The 22,768-nt window shown below is 39.4% G+C and overlaps 2 protein-coding genes across 5 annotated transcripts; both read right to left on the bottom strand.

Moving 5' to 3' along the window:
- Positions 1-518: 518 nt before the first annotated feature.
- LOC123965459 (leukemia inhibitory factor receptor-like) lies at positions 519-17,644 on the bottom strand. Of its 4 annotated transcripts, none has more exons than XM_046041978.1 (17): positions 17,369-17,644; positions 14,534-14,685; positions 14,270-14,423; positions 13,858-14,145; positions 13,655-13,775; positions 12,801-12,928; positions 12,554-12,699; positions 12,028-12,181; positions 11,868-11,929; positions 10,812-11,031; positions 8,943-9,131; positions 8,750-8,851; positions 8,495-8,659; positions 4,281-4,409; positions 4,038-4,134; positions 3,840-3,906; positions 519-2,265 (listed from the first exon to the last, which is right to left on the bottom strand). In XM_046041978.1, exons 1-17 carry the CDS (start codon positions 17,508-17,510, stop codon positions 1,813-1,815), a joined length of 2,769 nt encoding a protein of 922 aa, XP_045897934.1. In that variant the 5' UTR covers positions 17,511-17,644; the 3' UTR covers positions 519-1,812. The 4 variants fall into 4 exon arrangements, with proteins under 4 accessions (XP_045897934.1, XP_045897935.1, XP_045897936.1 ...); XM_046041979.1 differs by having other exon boundaries at positions 4,038-4,131; XM_046041980.1 differs by having other exon boundaries at positions 8,943-9,116.
- Positions 17,645-20,731: 3,087 nt separating this feature from the next.
- On the bottom strand, positions 20,732-22,283 carry LOC123965458 (carnitine O-acetyltransferase-like; the record flags this gene model as incomplete). The annotated part of the gene is given in 2 exon segments (XM_046041977.1): positions 20,732-21,278; positions 22,146-22,283. Coding segments are annotated over 2 exon segments (354 nt in total), but the record flags the coding sequence as incomplete, so codon positions are not given.
- Between the last annotated feature and the right edge of the window lie 485 nt (positions 22,284-22,768).

Below are 22,768 nucleotides of genomic sequence, written 5' to 3'. Positions count from 1 at the left end.
AAAAGAAAGTCTCTAAAACGTTTGTATTTTTTAAGTTATGTATTAAATTGATCAAATTCTGTATGTAAAATTTACGATCACAAAATCTTAGATGCTGTTCCACAACCTCTACACACACAACTAAATTCTGATGGGAAAATAATTCATTTATCAATTTATTTATTTTGTTGGTTGCTAAAACTTGAAACTGGAATTCCCAGACAAAAGACATTAAGTCAGTGTGCTCAGTGGCCAGGCCCAACAAGACTGCGCCATTTCATCTAATGGAAATATTTTTTGTTTTCTGCAACATTTTACCAACATATTTTGTCTCTGGAAACTCTATGATCTCTACTAGTGCAAGTTATGCATGTGTGTTCTGGCCACTGTGACTCATGGTAACCAGAAAGCACTCCCTGCGTGTCACTCCAGTGATTTCACAATCGTTACTGAACTCAAGCTGCAAATGGATTTTTCAAGAAGGATATTATATTATATTAGATACTTACTATAAAAAAAAAAGTGACCAACACCCCAAATTAAGACAGGATACTTTTTCTCATTTTATTTTGTGGTTCAAAGGTTAAATGTATTCCTGTAATTTATTTATACATTTATACAGTATACCCCAAATACACAGGCAAAACCTCAACCAAACCATTACAGTCAAGATTATATATTATACAGTAACTCAGTCTATGTTATTTTATTAATGATGATTTGTGAAATAACAAGTCTAAAAGTATGTCTGTGAAGATTCTCAGTCATCCAGGTCATAGTATATCCAGAGCAGCAAAGTCAAAGGGCAACTAAACTTCAAACAACAAACAAAAACAAAAGGAGCATAAGTACCTCAATGAGAGTCCAAAACTGATAGAAACAAGATCCAGAAAGACTAATAAATGACACCACCACCACAATTGAATACATTTTCCAGAAAGTCTCTCCTGGAAGACATTCACAGTGTTGTACTCACGTTAACGTGAAAAATGACTAGAGAGAGAAGATCAAACCCTGGCTTCTTTTGTTTTTTTTTTACCTCTACACAGCTGACCGATGTAGGATGGTCTTTCAGAAAGTTACAGAAATGGTCGGACACGACAAGCTATTCAACCATTCACAAAAGCACTTCTGGATGGACAGAGGTTAAATCCCTGGGACTCCCCACCAGTCAGTCAGAACTGAAGAAGAAGAAGAAATCCAGTTGCATTTGAGCCTTATGGACATAACAAGGCTGAGAGTCAGCGATGCTAACCGCTCTCTGTGGCTGTACTTACACAGAGCAGGGCTTTGAGATAAAGGCGAGGTAACATACTCGGCTTGGTCACCATCTCACTTTAGCGTATAAGCATGCTAACATTAGCAATACATACAGTACAGCTGAGGCTGATGGGAATGTCATCAGTTTAATTCAGCCATACACAAGTATTGAAGAAAAGAAACTGACCTGATGATGGTGATGTAAGGTCAGGGGATCAAAGTTATTGTAATTCATCCTAGTAGAAGTAGAAGGTGGCCTGAAAAAAATACTCAGGTACCACAAGTACCTCAAATTCTTACTTAAGTACAGTACCTGAGTAAATGCACTGATGGCAATCCATCCCATAGACTTCACTCTGCAGATGGTGCCAGGAGAGAAGTCAAAGGATCACCAAAGTCATTAGAGGGCCCTGAAAGTCTGTTCCAATTTTCACAGCAAATTATCCAATAGTTGGTGAGATATTTTTCACATGAATCTGTATACATAATAAAATTTGGTGTTTTCTGGCAGCATTATCATATTAGCCATCCTACTTACTGTATAACGTACCACATAGGCTGTGCATGCAGCAGCTAATTGGAGGGTGACTGTGGTAACAAAATGTAAGTGGAAACACAAGACATAGGACTCTCTGGATCCCCTTTCGTCTGGTTTATAGGGAAGCTTTCTGTGTTATTATGAGGCTGGTATTCAATGATGAGCTCAGGACCTGAATTGGACAGCTGATCCCCAATCTGCATTATCAGGTCATATGAGGGGTTAGGAAATACACATCTGACTGGAGAAGTTGGTAACCCTGATGGGATAGCAGCAGTGGGTATAGTGAGGGGTGGTGGGAGGTGCTTTTTCAGAGGTTGGTTGTAGTAACCCTTTTGAGTTTGTGTAAAAACAAAAGGCATAAACTCCTGGCTGACATAATCATTCACTAGTACTCCTGTGTTACACTGCAGCTCTGGAACATCCATGATATCCACTTCACTGTGGTGACACTGATCCACGCCAAGAGGACGACAACTGTGTTCACCCTGAAAAACAGACAAAATTACCTCATGGGGGTATTATTATCATCATTATTATTGCTATCATTATTATAAAGGCAGTCCATCCTGAGTCTGGGTTCTGCTCAAGGTTTCTACGTGTTAAAAAGGGAGTTTTTCCTTGCCACTGTGGCCAAGTGTTCGCCCTACCTGAAAATTGCTGGATCAATGTAAATTATTTACAAAGAGTACAGTCTACTTATTTTTTAATTGGCACTAGTGTTGTAGTACTCGAGACCGGTCTTGGTCTCGAGACCAGTCTTAAGACCACATTTTGAAGGTCTTGGACTCGACCGCATTTGCACTTGGTCTTGTCTCGATCTCGGACACTGAGGACTCAGGATTTTATTTCAAGACCAGTCAAGACCAAAACAGTCAATATCAATAAACTGCTTTTGCACTGTCTGATTTATTTGTTAACATCCTAACTTTGACTGGATGGAAAACGTATTGCTTTGAATGCAACCAATTAAAAATCCTAATTAAAAATGTGTTGTTCCCGTTAACGACTGTCACCCCTCCCCGCGATGGTCAGCATGGAAAAGCAGTGTTGAATAAAGATGCTTACGTTGATTTCAGCTCTTAGTGTTTGTATGTGGGTATTTTAATGGGAATGTAATGTGGGAAACTGGTCTTGGTCTTGACTTGGTTTCGCCCTCCCTCGGTCTTGGTCTCGACTGGTCTCAGCCCCTAAAAGTCTTGGTCTTGTCTTAGTCTCGGTTTGGGCGGTCTTGACTACAACACTAATTGGCACTATATTAATAACAAAAATTACTTGAATTGGTAGCTGTGTGTCCAGAAATTCTGACCTGTGAACCAATGATGCACCATAGTAGGAAAACTTTATTTTCACTAAATATTAAAGGGGTATTCCACCAATTTAGAGTTGCACTTCCATAAAGTTTAAGGACTTACAAGAGACATAGTAAGAAAAGACTAAGAGTCCACAACCTGGGTAGCAGCTCTGGCACACTTTGAGCATACTAATGTTAGCATGCTAACATACTTTTATGTATAGCAGGTAACGCTTACTATGTTCACCATCTTATAGCATGGTAATGTGCTAATGAGCACTAAACACAAAGTACAGCTGAGGCTGATGGGATTGTGAGGGTGTATCCTCTGAGGACCACAAATGTTTGTACAAAATCTCATAGCAATCCATCCAACTGTTGTTAAAATATTACAGTCTAGACCAAAGTTATGGACCAACAGACTGACCTTGCCATTAAGAGAGCCACCACTAGCATGGCTAAAAATCAAAGCATCAAAATCTGAGATATCCTGACTTTCAGTCTTTAGTATCAGTGAAGCTCCAAAAACGCTGGATCCTACACTTCCTATAATGCCACGCAATGGCATCTGTCATTAGGCCTTTTAAATGCCCACATCTTTAAAACTTCAAACTTCAGTTTCTAACACAGGCTTTCTGTCAAAAAAAAAGAAATTGTTCCCTTAAACTTTAGAAAGCTTCCTGCAGAGCCACAAAAGACACTGTAAAACTGTTTTCACAGTTAGAGATGTTAACTGATCTTTATGTGTAAAATTACTGTGTGTCCTACCGGTGATGTCAACCACTTGTCCGTCAACACTGGCTTTGGGATTGGAGGACAGACCTTCTGTTTGATACTGTTGGAAATTAGAATGCATGAAAATTAATCTCAAACAAGATATGGCAACCACATGAACCTTGAAATGGCATCATCAGAGGCAACAACTGAGCAAATTGCACAGAAAAATGAATGTGTTAACTTGCTTACCGCGTCCAGTGTTTGTAGCAAAGGATAGTGATGAGGGAAAGGACACAAAAAATGGTGACCAGGGAAATGAAGACTGCCTTGATCAAGTTATCAGCTGCTGGCAAACAGCCCAGACGAGAAATGGGAGGGGATCAAATAAAGTAACAAATGCATAATTTGATTTTGTTTCCATGGCTTTACAAAAGAAAATGGATTTCTACACAAGCAGAAATAATGCTCTGAAAGGGAAGAGAAGCAGCATACTCAGTGATTTCAAGGTGACAGTAATGGATGTAGTGCCGCATTCTCCAACTGCTGTCAATGCCTTCACTGTGAATGTGTAGGAACTGATTTGAAGGTTTCTTGCTGTCAGACTGGTGGCCTCAGGATTTTCTAAACAAATGGAAAGACAATGCTGTTACTAATAAACATCTTGAAGAACCTTCAAGGTCACAGTCTCACACTAGCGAGAGAGTTAACACTTTACTTTAGGTCCCCCATTTAACATTTACCATACACTCAGTAAAGAAATATAATAACATAACATATATACATATATATATATATACAGCCGATATGAGCTAATTGCATTTAATCTGCATCAGCGTTTGTAAAAGCAGATATATGACTATTGATAAAGAAATAGAGAGACAGATCATTCTCTCATGTCATGAATGTAAATGTAAATGCTCGGTATTTGTATAGCGCCTTTCTAGTCTTTTTCGACCACTCAAGGCGCTATGAGTGTTGCATAGTTTGCCCACTAGAGGGAGCTCTGCAGCGCCTCTGTTTGCAACTCTGCCTCACCACAAAAAACACAGAAAGAAGAAAACAGAAAACAAGAAAACAACGGAGTCTACCGGAACTTAGAAACAAGCGGAGGGATGTGGTAGCGGTGAGTCGGTCCTTTGTAACGTTGACTTAAATAATTATAATAAAAACAATTTTATACAATAACCTCCCTCCCCTGCGATGGACTGGCGACCTGTCCAGGGTGTACCCCGCCTTTCACCCAATGTCAGCTGGGATTGGCTCCAGCCCCCCGCGACCCTGTACGCAGGATAAGCGGTTGACGATGGATGGATGGATGGATGGATAGATGGACCTCCCTCCTGTTTTACATTGCCCTCTCCCTGCTTCCTCTCGGCTCACAGCAGTAACATAATGTTTAATGTTATGATTGATGTGTGTTGAATGCTACGCTGCTGACAAACATAATTGTAGATTTATTTCTGAAACAGTCTGGTAGTTCTAGCGAAAGGTCCTCATTTGCCCCTAGTTCATCACTTCTAAATATTCTCTAAAATCACATAACATTACAGCAGCTGACGCTGCTAAACAAACAAAGCTAATGCCGTGTTTATCAGTGGAGGAGCGCTAACATTAATGAGCAGTTAAGCTATAATTTAATGTTTTCTAAATATCTGCGAGCCGCCTGTCTGCAGTTATAGTCAGCGTGTCGGAAATGATTAAACCAGAGCAGACGTTAGCTGAACAAGAATCTAACACGGCTTTCTGTAGCTCCTCTTTGTGTGACGTAGATGTAAAACGTTGTGGTTAAATAAAATCTCAAAGTTGCAGGTCCTCATTGTAGACATGTTGACAGCATGTCACTGTAACGTTATCATAGGTAAGGTAAAGGTATTTTGTCACATACACATAGCGAGATTCATCCTCCAAACCGTAGCACCTGGAGGAAACCTACACAGACACGGGGAGAGCATGCAAACTCTACACAGAAGGGGTTTGAACCTGGGACCTTCTTGCTGTGAGGCCACAATGCTATATACTAGGCCACCGTGCTGCCAGATGGCATGTTTTAGAGCCAGCTGGTGGTTGAGAAATGGTTTCTCGTAGCTTTGGATATTATTAAAGAGTGCTGGTAAAGGGATAAACTAGATGTTAATATGCTACATTGAATGTAGTTATTGGAGCAGATTATGTAAAGTAAAATACACATAGCCTACGTTTATTCTCTTTCAGCCATCTGTTTACAGTTGTTGCAAATAGTTATTTATGTGCAATTGTTTACATGTGAAGTTGTTGAGACTGCAATCACATACAGAACAGCTTTCAATATCGGCCTGTTCGAAGTGTAGTTTGGACAGGAATCCAAATCATTTTAAAAATCAAAATATCAGCTCTTAAATTATATTATCGGCCCTTTTTCACTTAATACTAACTAATACATTAATAAACATGTATATGTATCTGCTTACTAACTACATAATATTGTGTTATAAACCATTTATTACATGTTTATATAGTGCTTATAAATGCTAAATAGGGGGCTATAAAGTCAAGTGTTGCCGAAATGAAGTCAGGACATTTACAATAAGGTTCACTATTCGTCCACCCATCCATTCACCCTGAGCTCCTGCCTACGTGGTCTTTATCATCTCTATAACAACATCACCTCATTTCCTCTTCTTGCACTAGTCACCTGCCTGCCCAGCACTGAACAGCAGAAAGACTTGCTGTTGCTGGAGAATATAGCACTAAGCTGCTAAAGAACCAGATTATTCTCAGGGGGTGGTGGAGACCAAAACAGAGATAAAAGCAGAGGGGAAGCTTACCTAAACTGTGTAAATGCAAAATCTCGATGTCTCCTGGATATGCATTTGTTAAAATGTACACCATCTTTGTAAAGTAATAATATGTCAAAGTTGTGTTTACAGCTTGTTTTACTGGCCACTAGAGGCCAAAAATCAACCAATAAAGAATTATTTAAATATAAAAACAGTGGTACGATTTATCTGATGGTCTTTTTAGTAATTATTTTATTTTGGACTATGATCATACTATCCTTTTTTTGGGGTCAAAATCACACTGTGAAAATATTGGCCACACTTAGTCCAGCTACCCTTTTCTGGATCAGGTACATGTTCTAGAAATATTGCAGTTTCAATCCATCGTCCATAAACATAGCATGGTGGCACTATGGTACCAAAGTGATGTGATGTGCCTGCATGGTGGTGGGAAGACTTTAGAAGAAGTACGTAACTAAGTATGTTCACTCAAGTGTTGTACCGCACAAATTTGAGGTACTTTATGCTACATTATACTTCTACTTTATTACATTCCAGATGAAAATATGTAAATTTGTTCTCCATTACTTTTATTTGACACTTATAGTTACTTTTTCAATTTGGATTTTACATAAAGTAGTATTTAAAATATCCAAAATTAGCTCCACATTGAAAAACTACAGCATTAAAATGCTCTTACATATATTTGTTAGTGATAATAACAGAATAATATAACACTCTGAAAGGAGCCTATCTGTATAATGATGAACACTTTCACCTTGACACTTTAAGTACATTTTGCTGATTACTCCTTTTTTTACTTAAAAAACATTTTGAATTGTATTGGAATATTTTTATACTGTGGTATGTACTACTTTTACTTAAGTAAAGGATCAGAACACTTCTTTCATCACTGAGAGTTACACAATAAATATTTATAATCCTTGTCATGCAGGACTCCTGTCCAGCTCAGTGTGTCCTGAATCACATCATTCATCTGGACACACATTCACAGATCTCTGTTTACATTGTGTTACACCTTTAATCACACCCAAAAGTGACATCACGGTGTACTGACACACCCAAGGGTACACCTCAGGCTCTATCCACACTACTGCGTTTTTGAATTAAAATGGAGACTTGTTGCTATGTTTGCACCTCCTGTCCAGACTACAACGCCGAAAACAAAGAGCTAAAACAGAGAAGTTTTGCGTTTCAAAACTGGGTGTTTTAGTGAAGACGGACCAAAACGGAGGACTTCAGAAACGATGACGCAGCTGCTCACGGTCGGCTCTCTGATTGGGTCTTAGAAGTCATGCAAAGCAGAAACACGATGCTACTGACAGAGTTTTTGACATGGTATTTTTATTAAAATATTCTGTACCGTTCAAAAAACACTTCTCTGCCTACACTTGTACTGCGCATGTCGCCGTTTACTTTGCGACGACTCCCAGTCCGTTTTCTGCCGCCACACTCCCGTGCTACATTCAGTAGGCTAACAGTCCCAGCTCGTTATTGGTGCATGCAAAAAATAAAATAAAAAATGGTCTGATGCTTCATCTGTATTTATTTATTCTTTTACCAAATCTTCTGTAACTAGGAAGAGACCATCACGTTTACACCGGTACGCGCATTCCCATTGTACCTGAACGGCCACTGGCAGTGTGTTTTCAGTTGTTTTAACGCAGAGATCAACTGCAAAACGTAGCTAAAACGCTGCTGTGGACGGAGATCATATTCGTTTTAATTCTCCGTTTGTAAACTAAAACAGAGTAGTGTGGATGGGGCCTCAAAAGTCACTGCAGCAAGGTGATGTTAAATCACTAGAGGTGAGTGAAAACATCTTGAGGAGGTGTTGATTTTTATTTATACGTGCTAGCAGGTTCAGAAGGTGAGGGTGAGTGTTTATCCTTCATAGCATCGTCAGAAAAGAGCTGGATGTCACAATACCTTCGCTGACATTGATGACTAATTTGTTGTTGCTGTCCAAACCATACAGAACATAGCCTTGGATGAAAGCCGTCTGTTCTTTTAGAGATATAGGCTCCCAGGATAGCTCAACATCTGAATCCCGCTGTTTCGATTTTAATGATTTAAACAGGCTATTTTCGATTCCTGGAAAGGAGAAACAAGGAATTTTATGGTACTGACACATTTATGAAGCAAACCAGTGCACCACAGGAAAGTCAAACAATTCAAGCTTACTTTTCTCGCTGACATAGCCCTCTCGTCTTTCTAGTAGCACTGGGGCTCCCTGGGTACAGGCATATATGGACAGTGTGTATCTCACTCCGTCACTGAAGTTTTCTGGGGTGGAGAAATGACAAGGTGTATTGTTACACAGGGAAATGTAATGCTACATAGGTGCAACTGTTTTGTGGGCAAAATTAAGACTTACTTGAAAATATACTGGCATTAGTTTCATTGGCAGGAACTTTCAGCCACTCCACGCTGCATGTCTCTGTGGTAGGACACCAGTCCACTATGTAGCCGCAGCTGGCTGTAGGACTGGCAGACCAAGACAGGTTGAAGCGACTCTCACTGCCGATAATCCAAGACACTCCGGTTCTGTCTGAAAATGAAGACTCTTTGAAAGTTGGATTTGACCAGAACATACAGTATAGCTGCAGGGATTATTTGTCACTGAAAGATAACAATAAGCATCCTATAATTCCATAAACATCTGGGATAAAAATTTAATGTCACTGTAATGTTTCACTTCAATAAGTTATGAATGTAATTTTACTATATTTGTTATCTACAGGCCATATGCTTTGCCACAATTTATGTTAAATCAATTGTTACACATCAAAGGATTAGGGCTGTGCCTAACGATCCTTTCTCAAATTGATTATTCTAACAACATTTTTTAAAATTAGTCGATTAATCTAATGACTTAATTTATTCATGATTATTCTAAAGATAATTGTTTTATTAATCGACGCTGCTGTCTTGACAAAGATGATTTCGCTCCAAGTGCCAGTTCCAATTTGCAGAGCTCACAGAGCACCATGTAGTTGGGTCTCTGTCTAAAATACCCCCAAACTTTAGATGGCCCTAGGCGAGTTTTAGCGGGGTGCAGCGACGCTCCAACGCACATTATGTTAATCAACATATTTTATATTTTTCATTGCACTATTGTCTCAATCAACAACAGGCATAAATGAGAAACCAGGGCTTGCAAAAGGTTCCTAGGTTCGTATCAAATATGCACCAACAGGCATTGGGGGCATCCATGTGCTATTTTGGCTTGCAGTCTACAAGGAAGAGGTATGATGCGAATTCGCGAAAATCGGCGTCAAGGGGTTAAAGAATGCTGTGAATATATTATGAGAACTGGAAACCAGTCCATTCATCTACACCAAAATACACCAAAAGTGTTCTCTCTCCCTGGTTTGCTTCCACATCGTGTGGCTCACTGCATGGACATTAGTGTTTCTTTCCCTGCACATACAGTAGACAACGACACACGTGAAAACAGTTTTTCTAGTCTCTGGCAAATTAGATTCTATTTTAGTGATTTAAAAATGCTTCATTAAAAGAGTAAGAATTGTCCTTGTTTGCAGGTCTGGGTGTCCTGCCCAGTTTTACAGGTGTCTCCATGAGGAAAATGCTTTTCAGGCTGCAGGTTTTTTTAGATGCAGTACCACAGTTGGCCAAATTGGCCGCTTGGCTGTATTCAGACCAAACGCTAGAAATAGACAATTGGTTGAATCAAATGTTAATTATCTTGTTTAATAATATCTGTTTCTACAAAAAATAAGTATATTTGGGTAAAAGTACTACAGGAGATACATGGTGTTCTCTTCAGTGAAATAAAAAAAAGATGTGTAAATATCGGTATCGGACAAAATGAGTTTGAACATATCAGCATATCGAATATCATCCAATATTGTACATCCCTACTATTTGACGTTCTGGGTGAAACTCTGCAGTTGCCCTCAGCTCTGTGAAGCGATTTCTCAGCCTCAGCAAACAGCAGACAGGTCTACACAGTTAGACACTCACTGGTGAACATAGTGGAGCATTTAGCAGTTAAAGAGTCAGATACAGACAAAACCAGAGCGAAAAGAAGACTGAAGGCGGCAACACGACTCCAGGACAACACTAATGTTGCTCTGCATCTGAGCTGTTTATGGCTATTAGCTAACACGTTGCACTTTATAAGGTTATTAACGCAGGTTTTGGTCCTGAATTCCCTAACTGTAATATAGTAACTGCCAAAAACCCCACTTTTCATGCAGTGGCAGATGTGTTAGCTTAATACCTGGGCTGAGGCTGGGGATGGTGATGGTTGATGGGGATGAGCTGCCGTTTATATTCCTGGCAGTAACTGTGACGATACATGACATGCAGTCTTGGCTGAGGTCAAGACTGTGCTGGTTGTGAGCCACTGTGGTTCTATTTTGTTGGTCTCTCTCTGTAGTCCTTGCCCAGGTCACTTCATAGTCTATGATGCGTCCATGACTCTGGTTGGCCAGTGGCATCTGCAGAGAGGACAACAGGCAAAGCTTTCAAATGAGGCATCCTTTATAAATGGTAACTAATGGCTTTATTAATAGTTCATAAATTATTTGCATAAATGTTTCACAGATTCATTTAAAGCCATTAATTAGAACAATTTTTGGGTTGCCATGATGAGAAGAAAATAGTTATTAATTCAACCAGTCTCACTACCAAGTCGTCACATACGGACACATGTCAAGTTTTTTTCGTACTGGAAAGCCCTTTAGCATCAGTGCACTAATATTACTTAACTCACATAAGTAACATAGTTATTGTAACCCAAACCCTGATCTTTCCCTAAACCTAACCAAATTGTGCTGTTTCACAACTACTAGTTTTATTTTGAAAGTCTAACCAGATATTGCACATATATTACTACTAACTAACGCTGGAAGTGACAATGTGTTGAGTAATTAAGCCATTACTTAAGGGAAATGTGAGTCACTTTCTAACAAGCTATCCTGCCTGCAGTTATAAATGTTAATAAGTTCTCAGTAACAAGAGTTAGGCCTACACATTTCTCGCTTTATAAGTCAACAGCAGAAGTCAGTAAGTCATCTGAAATGAAAGTGATCCATTAAGTCTTTTACTGTTTTGTTGTTGATAAATGGATTTTAGTCCAGATACTCTACAGCACTTTTCCAGAAGGTCAGAGGTCAATTGGTCTGTTGGAGGGGTCTAGCTGATGAAAAGACAAGTATCCTGCTGGAGGAGGATAAACTCCCGGGCAACCCAAATGTTCTTATTAAACTGATCTGTTGAGCTTATTTATTATTAGAAAATTTATTAGAAAGTGGTACCAACTCATCTGACTTACTTTCCAGATGATTAAAATTCGGTTATCCATCATTTGCATCCACACATCAAGAGCATCTGGAACTGTGGGACAACTAGACAATCAGTGACCAGAAAATGTAAACAGTAATAAAGTGCCCACAATGGTTAAAAGCTTGTTGCTTGCTTTTATCAATACTTACCATCACCCCTTGTGTGGAAGTTGACACTTGTGCTCCAATCACCCCATTTCCAGAAATGTGCAGTGGTTCTACATCGTACTACCACATTATATTTCCAGTTTGGTTTCAGGTCCTTCAAAACTGCAAAATTAAGGCCAACTCCAAAGTTTTCACTCTGGAAACACAATACGGACAAGAATCAGGTTGATTGCCACCTAGGTTTTCACTTGAAATTTACATGAAATTTGGTGTTTTTGTGCGTAACAATAAACATGGTAAGTAGAAAATAACTATAAAGTGATATAAGTACTGCAAGTCAAGAAGAATAAATATAAAATAAAATAGTAAATAAATATGATAAAATGTTTGCAAAGGTTCACAGTGTGAGTTACAAATAATATGTGCAATGTGAAAGCTAGTAATCCCAAAGAAGTCAGATGTGAATACTTAACATATGATGATGTCAGATCATGTTAGTGCAGTTTAGAAAAGGATGTGGCTTTAAAAACCTTGCTAATATCTCACCCGCCTCCCTTTGCCAACTTACTATGGTATGTGTTCCACCATGGCTAACGTTTAATTGGCATGTTATATTGAGATTATTGTACTGTTGCACTGCCCACTTCCACTCCAGGCTAACATTTCTGGCATTCACAGTGGGAGCTCTCACTCCCTGTGGAGCGTACATGTGCACTGAAAGAAAAGACAAACAAGTCCAATTGAATGATTAAACAGACATGTCAATAGTCAAATAAGCATTCAACCACAAAAATGCATTTTTTAAAAAGGTATACCTCTTTTAGTCAGGTCTGCACGGTCTTGGAGCTCCACTTTCCCAAGCTCATTCTGTGCTGTTAACGTCCAGTTTCTTTCACCTTCAACCACTTGCACTTTTTGAGAACAGCTGTTCTCCGCACACTCACTGTCATACAAATGCCAACAAAGTTTAGTCTGATACAGGTAAATTGCATGATTCTCTACCAAAACATAAACATACAGGTAACCAGGACCAAACTTCCAAAAACAAAAGCAAAGGAAGGCCATGCATTTGAAATATGTAAGCAACTGAACACCTGATTTATTAAACTGAATAACCTGGGTCCTATTTTCACATATTTTGTAGTCAAAATGACTAGTAGGTACAAAAAGTTTTGAAATCCATTCAGGTGATGCTTCAACTGGCAGTTGCGAACCGTTTGCAGTGGCTTCAACATATTCCTTAAGGGGAATTGTGCCCTTCAAATCGACTTCCACAGTCATTGTGCTTCTTTTTGCCACGACAGGCTCAGACTGTTATATCAGGTGTCTGACAACTTCATGGAAAGGATCCCTACGAGGGACTCCTGGTAAGCCCCATTGTTTTTAACAGGAAACTGCGTGACCTTGAGTTAGATATCTGTTTCTGGTAAAAAAACAAAACAAAGGGTGTCACAGGGAGACACCATTCACACATGGATCTTCGATTGAACTGTCCAACAGTCCAACAATGTTAAGATTGCAATGCTAAATTGGATATGTGCCCTTTGTTATTCAAAAGTAATTAAATTTGACAATTATGTAGTCAGTTGCTCATAAGATTCAAATCCTTGCGGCCTTTTTTGCTTCCATACTCCATCCTGTGGCTACACCGGGTATTATTTTAATGTACCTTCCAAGTAGCTGATAAACTGTTGGACGGAGTAGGTGTGTGTTTCTTCCTACTGTCCATTTGCATTCGACTGATTGTAGATCTCGAGTTTCACACCAAAGATCCTTGTCACCAGGTGGGTCTGAATTAAAAAAGGAACAGCCAGTATTTATTAACAACACGTATTTGAGACTCTAAAATACATTAAAAAAAGTCCTACTTACAGCCGGAATAAGCAGAAGCCCCATTTTCAGATGTGTCTGTTTGACATTTTACATCAGTGTCACTGTCTCCTGACGGCTGATTCAGGTGGATGGTCAAGGCGTATGTCTGACTGCTGATCTTGATGGTGTCATTATTATTATTAGCATCATACCCAACTGCATACATTTTTTTAAACGTTTGCCCCACTGGCAGAATGCAGCAGAAGGTGGCTCTGCTGCCAACCTTAAACACTCTGTCCCGTGGAAAAACCTCTGGCTTGTTTGTTGAGTTTTCTCTCCCTGCAAAAGCTTACAAACAAATAAAATCCATAATAAGCATCTATAGAAGTGCCATGACTGTCAGATGTGTAATAAATGTTAGCTCGAATGTTTTGATGATGAAAATATGAAATTAAGGGAGCTTAATATTAACCAGGAATACTCTGTTCTTGTTTCCATGGGCTTGTATGGTTTTTGTATCGGGAGGTGAGCCTGACTGAATGGGAAGCGCACTCTAATGGCAAATGAGATGTCCAGTTCCAGGAGTGAGTAGCTCCTATCTGGTCAGGCGTCACAGCAACTTCCTCCTAAAACATTTTCAGAATTAAATTAGAGCTAAGTTAATTTGGCCATTCCAGAAGCTGAGGCGATTATTATGGAAGTCGGTAAGATTTGTGTAATACAAATGAACTCTTACATAATGTACTTGCTTGTCTGCTATGAGAACCACCAGCTCATAGATCAGCACGTCTTGTACTGCAGAGCATGAACGGTCGTCTTCCCATGTGGACAGGATTGTCTGCTCAGATGTTGTAAGTGTCAGATTCTTAGGTCCGCAATGCAAGACACCTGAGGAAAAGGATCATAGTACATTTTAAAGGCCTTTCCTCATCCTCAACAGCAAAGAGACAAACAATAGTGAGGACATCATGAGATGTGGCTGAAAGCTCTGAAAGAAATCCAGTAGGTGGACCCTGAGTGAGGAACATTTTGTCAAAATTACTTAAAGGTCAAGAACATGCTCAACATGTCTTCATGTCTTTAGTGACTAAAGATCATCTAGAAAAATGTAGACAATACTGTTCTGGTTTATGTTTACATTTGTGAATAGACTTGTATGACAAAGCAAAAGTTTTGAGACATATCTTTGGCATAGGGGGCTGGAGAGGATCAAATATTGTCCAAGACCCCAGTGAGCCTTAGGCCTTCTTATAAACCCATCTGAATAGAATACAGTAGAAATAGAAACTATATGAACCCACAGAGTCAGTCACTAATTCAGAGCCATTGCATCCAGTGAGCTCACTACTCAAAATCACTTAAGTAATTAATGAATCATCCCTTTATGTTCTCTGGGTTTACAGAGGGTTAGTAACATCCGATTCAGGATGCACACTCTGCAGGTTTTGTTTTTTTGATCGGAACAGAAACCATATGTTTGTGATTTCTAAGAATTTAGCCACAGAGTCATGAGAATTCAGGACAACTTGACCTTGTAGAAAGTGCCACCTTCACAGTGCTTGTTTTGTCAGTCTAAACCTCAAAACCATAAAAAATAAATACATTAAAATAGTCAAAAAGAAAAACAAATCTTCACATTTGTGAAGATGGAACCATGAAATGTTTTTACATGGAAAATAACTGAAGCCGTCAGACAAATGTAATGAAGAAAAAAGTACAATATTTCACTCTGAGATGTAGTGGAGAAGTAGAAAGTGGTTTGAAAAGAAAATACTCGTAAATACTACAAGTACAAATACCTCTAATTTACTTAAGTACAGTACCGTACTGAGTACAGTAAATGCACTTAGTTACTGTCCACCACTAGTTTAGTGGTGTGGAGGCCAGAGATCTTCTCTTTTTGGAATAATAAGTGTGACAACATGGTTAAATACGTTTTTTACATGCAGTTAAAGGAAAGTGAAAGTATTTCTGCCTGCTTGTAAAAAGGGCAATGCAGGCTGCTTTCCAACATGGCCACCAGTGGTATAGTGCGCACTTACTGGAATTGAGTTACAATCGCAAACTTAAACTGAATTGTTTGCATCTCTCCAGCTCATTAATGTTTGGCACAGGCGCACCGGCTAAACCTCTCCTGAGTAACCGTGCACACACAGCTTGGATGACAGCTAATTTTGGTTAATATAGCAAAATGCAGAGTAGATAACAGATTAGTTTAATAATGTAGCAAATGTAGCAATAACTGGCCCAAAAAGTACTCAACTCTACTCTACCTTCTACTACCCACCAAGTACTTTTGGTGCCTAAACCTAATCAAACTGCAACCGCTTCACAGCATCATACTGGCGATTAACTTCCCATTTGGGTCACAGACTCTGATAGGTCACATATTTTGGTGTCTCCACTGGTAGTAGTAGAAGCAGCAGCAGCAGCACTAAAAGAAAAGTCTGTAGAGTGTGTAAGTCTAAATCCCGTTTCATATTCTCCTGTAGTGGGCAAACTTAACAAAAGTTAATCAGGCGCACAAAAGGTAAGTTGTTTAAATTGGCAAAATCTGATGGAGAAGGAAATAGAAAAAGAAAAGGGACCCTAAGGTCTATGGCTCATTGTGGGTTTAGGGGTTTAACAGGAGGCTGACGTTGCATCTCCTCACACGGCCTCCCGTAGTCTACACACCATAGCTGGGTCCTTCTTGATAGAACCTGGGACAGTGATAGGCGGCTATTCATTGTGACTGGCGCTGCTCCACAAGCGGAGTTGGGGTCGCTTCCCGCGGCAAACAGGACCAAATTGCAAATCAGTCAGTGTTGTATTAAAACAGTTTCAATAACGCAAAGCTATTCAGTGAAACTACAGCACAGAACTTCCTCACATGTAGCACGGCGGCTACATTCACAAAGCACAACGCTCAGAGCGACAGCTTCATGAGAGGCTGGAGACCGTGTACAACTTTGGATATGCATGTGTGTACGCTGCAGTCGTCTTGTTGTACGCTCAGAGGTCTCTGTTATGAGTGTCAGAGGCAAAACACGAAGGGAAGCATTCCCGAGACTCCAGATGGACAAATAACCTGCCCAATATTCAAGACAAGTAAGGAAGAAAAAACACATGGGTCTACCTAATGAAGTGGACCATAGATGATCTTGAAGACATTTTGTCCTCCTACCTTTGACCCTCAGAAATGAATTCCTGGCTACGGCCCTGATATACTGTACCGAGGTGATCTGGGATTGCACCTCTGTCAATTTACCCAACACTGCATATAAGTGCAAATTAAGCAGTCTAATATGTAATGTTTGTATTTATATTGCCAGTACAAGTTAGGAAAACTATTTTAAAGCAGTGAGAACCAAAAATTCAGATTATGATTACAGTCAATAGGCTGCATGTACACCATACAGTAAATGTAAACAAGTGTCGAGACCCATGTCTTATTTCAAATACAATATTATTTGCTTTAAAAATTCACTTGGAAATAGGGCACTCGTACGCTATTTATACAGTATAGTATTCTTTACAGCTGTAAATAAGAATCATCAGGCTATCAGAAGTTACAGGATGATATACTCACGATTTTCTTGTGCGTTTTGGCCTTGTGTGCTCTTGCAGAACAGTGAGACCAGTAATAACCATGTGATCATTTTTATCCTCCTTTTGCAGTCAGTTGTTGTTATTCCGTTCAAGGTAAGGTAAAGTTGTTGGCAAGTCTTCATGGATTTATCACTTTCATCATAGAAGCAAATTGCCCGGTGATGACACTTGATTCAAAAGCTTACATTAGGAAGTCTGACTGGTTGTTATGGATCTTACGCAGGGAATTAATGGAACTGGAAGGCTACATGAGCGAAGAATCAAAGAGAAAAAAAGTCACAGTGTCAAGTTACTCCCTGAAGCAACACTCCCCTCCAAAGAAGCCAGTGATGCATGCTTGGAAAATCCATTTCCTGTTAGAACTTACAATGATTGTGAAATCCATGTGGACCTCGACGCAGGAAAAGGAGAGGCTGCTTTCTGGTAACCATGAATCACTGTGGCCAGATCAGACATGCCTCGTAACTTGTACTCTTGTTGCTTGGAAAAGCTAGTTTTAGTATCTCAGCGTGTTGGCCCTTCATCAAGACTACACTTTATTTATTATGACTAATTCTCATGGGTTACAGTGGCAGCTGTACTGTAGAAAGAAATCAGGATTCTGCACAACCTCAAATCCTTAGGAATGCAGACAAAGGGCTGACTGGAATGCAACAACTTCTAAATTTGTCCCCCTCTCTTTAATTGTACTAATAATACCTACATGACTCATGTCTGTGTTATCATCCTTCTGTTTTCCATCCAGACTGTGCTTTACATAAGCCAAACACGTGTAAGAAACAAGCTCATAATCTTTAATAGAGACTTAAAGTATATAGTTAAATACATAGTCAGAACTTCTTGTTTTGAGAGTGAGATTTCCACCAGTTCACATATACCTCAAAATAATCCTGTCAGTGGGCAGTTTACCAGAGGAAAGTGAAAAAGGGAAAAGAAGCTGAGGCCACCGAGTTACAGAAGTGCAACAGGAAGATTACATGTAAAGGGAAACGTCTCAGCAGGAGGCGCAGAACAGGATTTCATTAGTAATGGACAGTAACATTTCACAACAGAAAGTATAATTCCTCTTCTGTAACGGGCTATACAGAAATCTATTTAAATACACAGGATGTTTCTGCATAGTAGTCAATAATACAGCATACATTCAAAGACTGCCACTGTTCAATCAAAAACACTTATCACACCAAAAATGGAATCAAGCATACCAGACAGCAATGACAACACTCAAAGCTATGGAGGCCCAAAGTGGCCAATATTAAATAAATAAATGAACGAATGAAGACATTATGAAATAAATGATTATGTGAATTAATCCAGACAAAACATGGTCAGGTCATTGTCAGGTGATAACATTTAAAATTCTATCTCATTCTTCTTCCTTAACATTTCAGGTAGTCTTTTGTTTAATTAGCTTACAGCAGTTTTTATTTCAAATTGTCAAATAAAAAAAAGCATTTCTGCTACTTGAGACAAACAGGGTGAAACAGCTATGTGATTGCAGTGGTGTAATGTACCAAAGTATATTTACTCAAGTATGCAACTTTATACTTGTACTTCACTACACCTCAGAGACAAATGTTGTATTTTGTAAATCTTTCATCCCCTTTCCTCTCCAATAAAAAACATGTATCTTGGAGATTTTAATTTTGTTTGTTAAAAAACTGAAAGATGAAGCTTCATGGGTTGAAAAAATTCCAACTTTTTAAACCCCCTTTGAATCAGTTGGAAAATGCATCGTCACAAAGCTGAAAACAGGGCAGATACGTGGTTCTCACAGCACAGCCACGCTAAACATATAATGATCCTATAGAATATGATGCATTGCTGTAGATTAAACTAGCCAATAGTATAAAAAGGAGTTAAAATGTCTACAGTCGTAAAATGAGAGACACACATTAATCCATCAGTGCCAGTTGGGTTGAGTTCAGGGTGAGTCAGTTTTCAGCTGCCAGATGCAGAAGTGAAAGGGTGAATCAGGTGTCTCAGTGCTGCGCTGAGGCCTTCTGTTGTGACATGGACAGGATGCTCTCCGTCTCGTCTGAGAAACCACCACATGTGGGTATGTTTACAAAAGTGCACTTATTTCAAAGTAGAGTGCATACTTTGCTTCAGTACCAGTAAAAGCCAAAGTGACTAATCTGTTGTGTCAGCTGTTTAGAAACTCATTTCATTAACCACCTCCCACCCACTGAACATTCAACAAAAATGAGTTGGTGGTGGTGCTACCCTAAAACTTAAAAAAACAACAACTTTCATTTGGAAGGAAGTACTGAACAACAAACCATCACACTGCTTGGCACTTTGCAAAAAAGACAATATGACAGTAACTCAAACATGACATACTCTGATAAAATCAACAAAGATCCTGTTTGTAGGTTTTGATTCTGACTCTTGCAGTACCACAGAGCCCTATGGATATCATATGGTAGAAATTTTAAATATGTGGAAATTAGAGCGCACAGATGAATAAACTAATGCCATAAACAGGGTGGAGCAATACCAGTCTAGCAATCTGTGCACATGGACTAAGTGTGAGGTGAAGAAACTAAATTAAAAACGCTCAGTAAAGATGGAAACAATAATACTTCTGATACGGCCCTTTAGTATAAACACATTACCCTATGGACGCCTGGTCAAGACCCTTCAAGTGTCGCTTTTCACCCTGGGTACCCCTTTAGTGTCAATTTTTCAATAATAAATATGCAACAGCTGGTTGGAGTTTCAAAATAAAACACTTTGTTGACGTGAGATGGTCGCAGATTGGTTAGGTTTAAGCAAAAAAAACACACTTGATTATGTTTAGGAAAACATTATGGGGATGGAGATGGTGCAGTGGATAACACATTAAGACACATGCCTTTGGTGTGAGAGACCTGGGTTCAATTCCCCACTGTGACACATCCACCAATATGTCCCTGAGCGTCCCTAGTTGCTCCAGAGGCGTGCGACCTCTGACATAAATAGCAATTGTAAGTCGCTTTGGATAAAAGCATCAACTAAATGTAATCATGGTTTGGGTTCAAATAAGTAATGTTACTTACGTAAGTAAAAAAACAAAAACAAATCAACGTTGACTATTTTCTTCACACAGGAAACAAACATCAGACTCCAGGGTAAAAGTCCAGTGTCTCACCCATCTAACAATAGGCAGATGAACAAATATAAAATGCCATTGTAAACCAAGCTGGCCATGTTCACTGTAATGCAGCAGTGGTTTTCATAGCTTTTAGACAACAATGGAGGTCTAAGGAACAGCGGCATAAACCAGTTTGTGGCAACACAGACAGTATTTGTTAATAAAAATGATGAAATATCCATACACATCCATCAACAAGATCATTTCTCAGGATTACCGTAAACTTTATTATCCAAAACAGGGAAATTTGTGTGGTAAAGTACAGTAACAGTCTGTTAATGATGTTTCATTCTCATTTATTAATTTAATATGCCTGTGCATTAAACCTCCCAGTCATTACACAGCAGGTATCACAGAATCATTTAAAGTGCATGATGTTGATCAATAATCACCTGGTAATACTGATTCAGACTACCATCTGGAACATGGTAGTCTTGCACACGGTGTGGGGTCCAGTCATCTAAATGTCACTAATGCCCTTTGCTGAGACTAGCCCTGCAGCGCCCACTTGATTTAACCCTCCTTGGATAAAAGAGCTTCACAGTTTGGCTCTTGGGCTTTGTTCCAGCAATGTCCTCATGTCCAACAGTGCGTTCTCCACGGCCTGGGCCAGATGCGCTGTATTCGTTTGTTCACAGGTGTTGAAAGACGACACTGCAAAGTTTATGTGATCATCCATGGGATTGTAGCACACGCCGTATCCGTCTGGGACAACAGGGCCAAAACACATGACGCAGTCAGTCTTGGATGGCACCTTGTAAAGAAATGAGAATGTAGTGGTTAGTTAACAGTTTTGTTTACTATCAACTGCTACTTTTTTGGACTACTGATAGAGATGTTTTGTCACTAAGCAAGTATTTCTTTACTGCGCAGGGCTTGACAATAACAGTGGCCAGATGGCCCGGGGCCAGTAAAAAGTAACGTCGGGACAGCTACTAGTAACTCAAAAACATTAGTATTTAAAAAAAAAAAAAAAAAATTACAATCATGCAATTGTTTTGCAGCTCTTGGCGCGCCCAATCCAGATATGTAGTGACGTGACGAGTGGTTACCAAATTTCTCTAATCTCAATCAAGCGGCAACCTCTGAGTCTGAAAGTGAAACCATGCAGACGGAACTTAAAGCTGCAAGTCCGCTGGTTGCAAAAAGAAGTCCAGTTTCATTAGAAATAATTGTGAAATTTTGCTACTTCTGAATTATTGCCTCAGTAAACCCTTTCCCCCAGGTCGCTACCATGGCAACCTGTCAATCAGGATAGAGGCGACTGTGTAAATGTCTTTATGAAGTGGCAGTCAGCCGGAGAGCACGTCATGTTTGAGTCTGTTAGTATGTTTTGTTTTAAAAGTTGAAATTGATTTGGTAACCTTTTTTAGTTTTAGTAATTTTAACTGTGATTATATTTTAGTTTTTTATATGCAGGATGTATTTAATAAGCGATTAAACATGTTAACAGTATAACATAACTTATATGTCTTTGGTTTTGTTGTAACACTAGTAAATAACTTTTGGTAGGAGGGTAAGTAAGTTTCAAACCGACTGGCCCAGTGCGGCCAGTTGCACAAAAAGTTTAACGTTGAGCCCTGCTGTGATATATTTGTTTTCTTTCAACCCCTGCCCGTACCTGACTTGTAGATAGCTGGAAGTGTAAGGCTTTGGCGTAGGCTGTGTCTGTGAAGAGATCAGGTATGGAGATTTTTTCTGTTCCCGCCTGCATCTTGAGGCCCAGGAGGTGTCGGTCTATGGCCTGGCCACTGATTGCCTGTGGGGATGGAGAGAATTCATATCGTTAGTCACACCAGATGTTAACTATTTTAAAATAAGACTTGCAATATTCTATATTGTTCTTGTGCGACTATAAAAGGAAGGAATCCCTGTCTGTCCTTCACATATCTCGAGAACCGTTTATCTGATCGACTTGAGAAAGACACCACCAAACGGCATGCTGGGTACAGCTCGCTTTCACATGCTAAAGTACATTCAACAAGAGATGAAAAAAGAGAGACCAGAGATGTTACACTGAAGTAAAGTCTTGTTTGCCTTTTTGTTTTGCTAAACTCGTAAATTTCAGAGCTGTAATTTACAGTAGGTTCATTCCTGAAGTCGCCATCTTAAAGTGATGTTCTGACCAGTTCAAACAGTGGAAATGCCAAACTTGTGTGCTGCTTTTGGATGTTCTAACTAAACAAATGCCAAAACTGAGCGAGCTCAAAAAACTGGGTGTGTGTCCAATCCACTGAAACAAAC

The sequence above is a fragment of the Micropterus dolomieu genome, unplaced genomic scaffold (assembly GCF_021292245.1).
Source record: "Micropterus dolomieu isolate WLL.071019.BEF.003 ecotype Adirondacks unplaced genomic scaffold, ASM2129224v1 contig_9756, whole genome shotgun sequence".
In the NCBI taxonomy this organism is placed as follows: Eukaryota; Metazoa; Chordata; class Actinopteri; order Centrarchiformes; family Centrarchidae; genus Micropterus; species Micropterus dolomieu.
The sequence above is the reverse complement of the archived record's forward strand: the minus strand, read 5'-3'. Positions and strand labels throughout refer to the sequence as shown.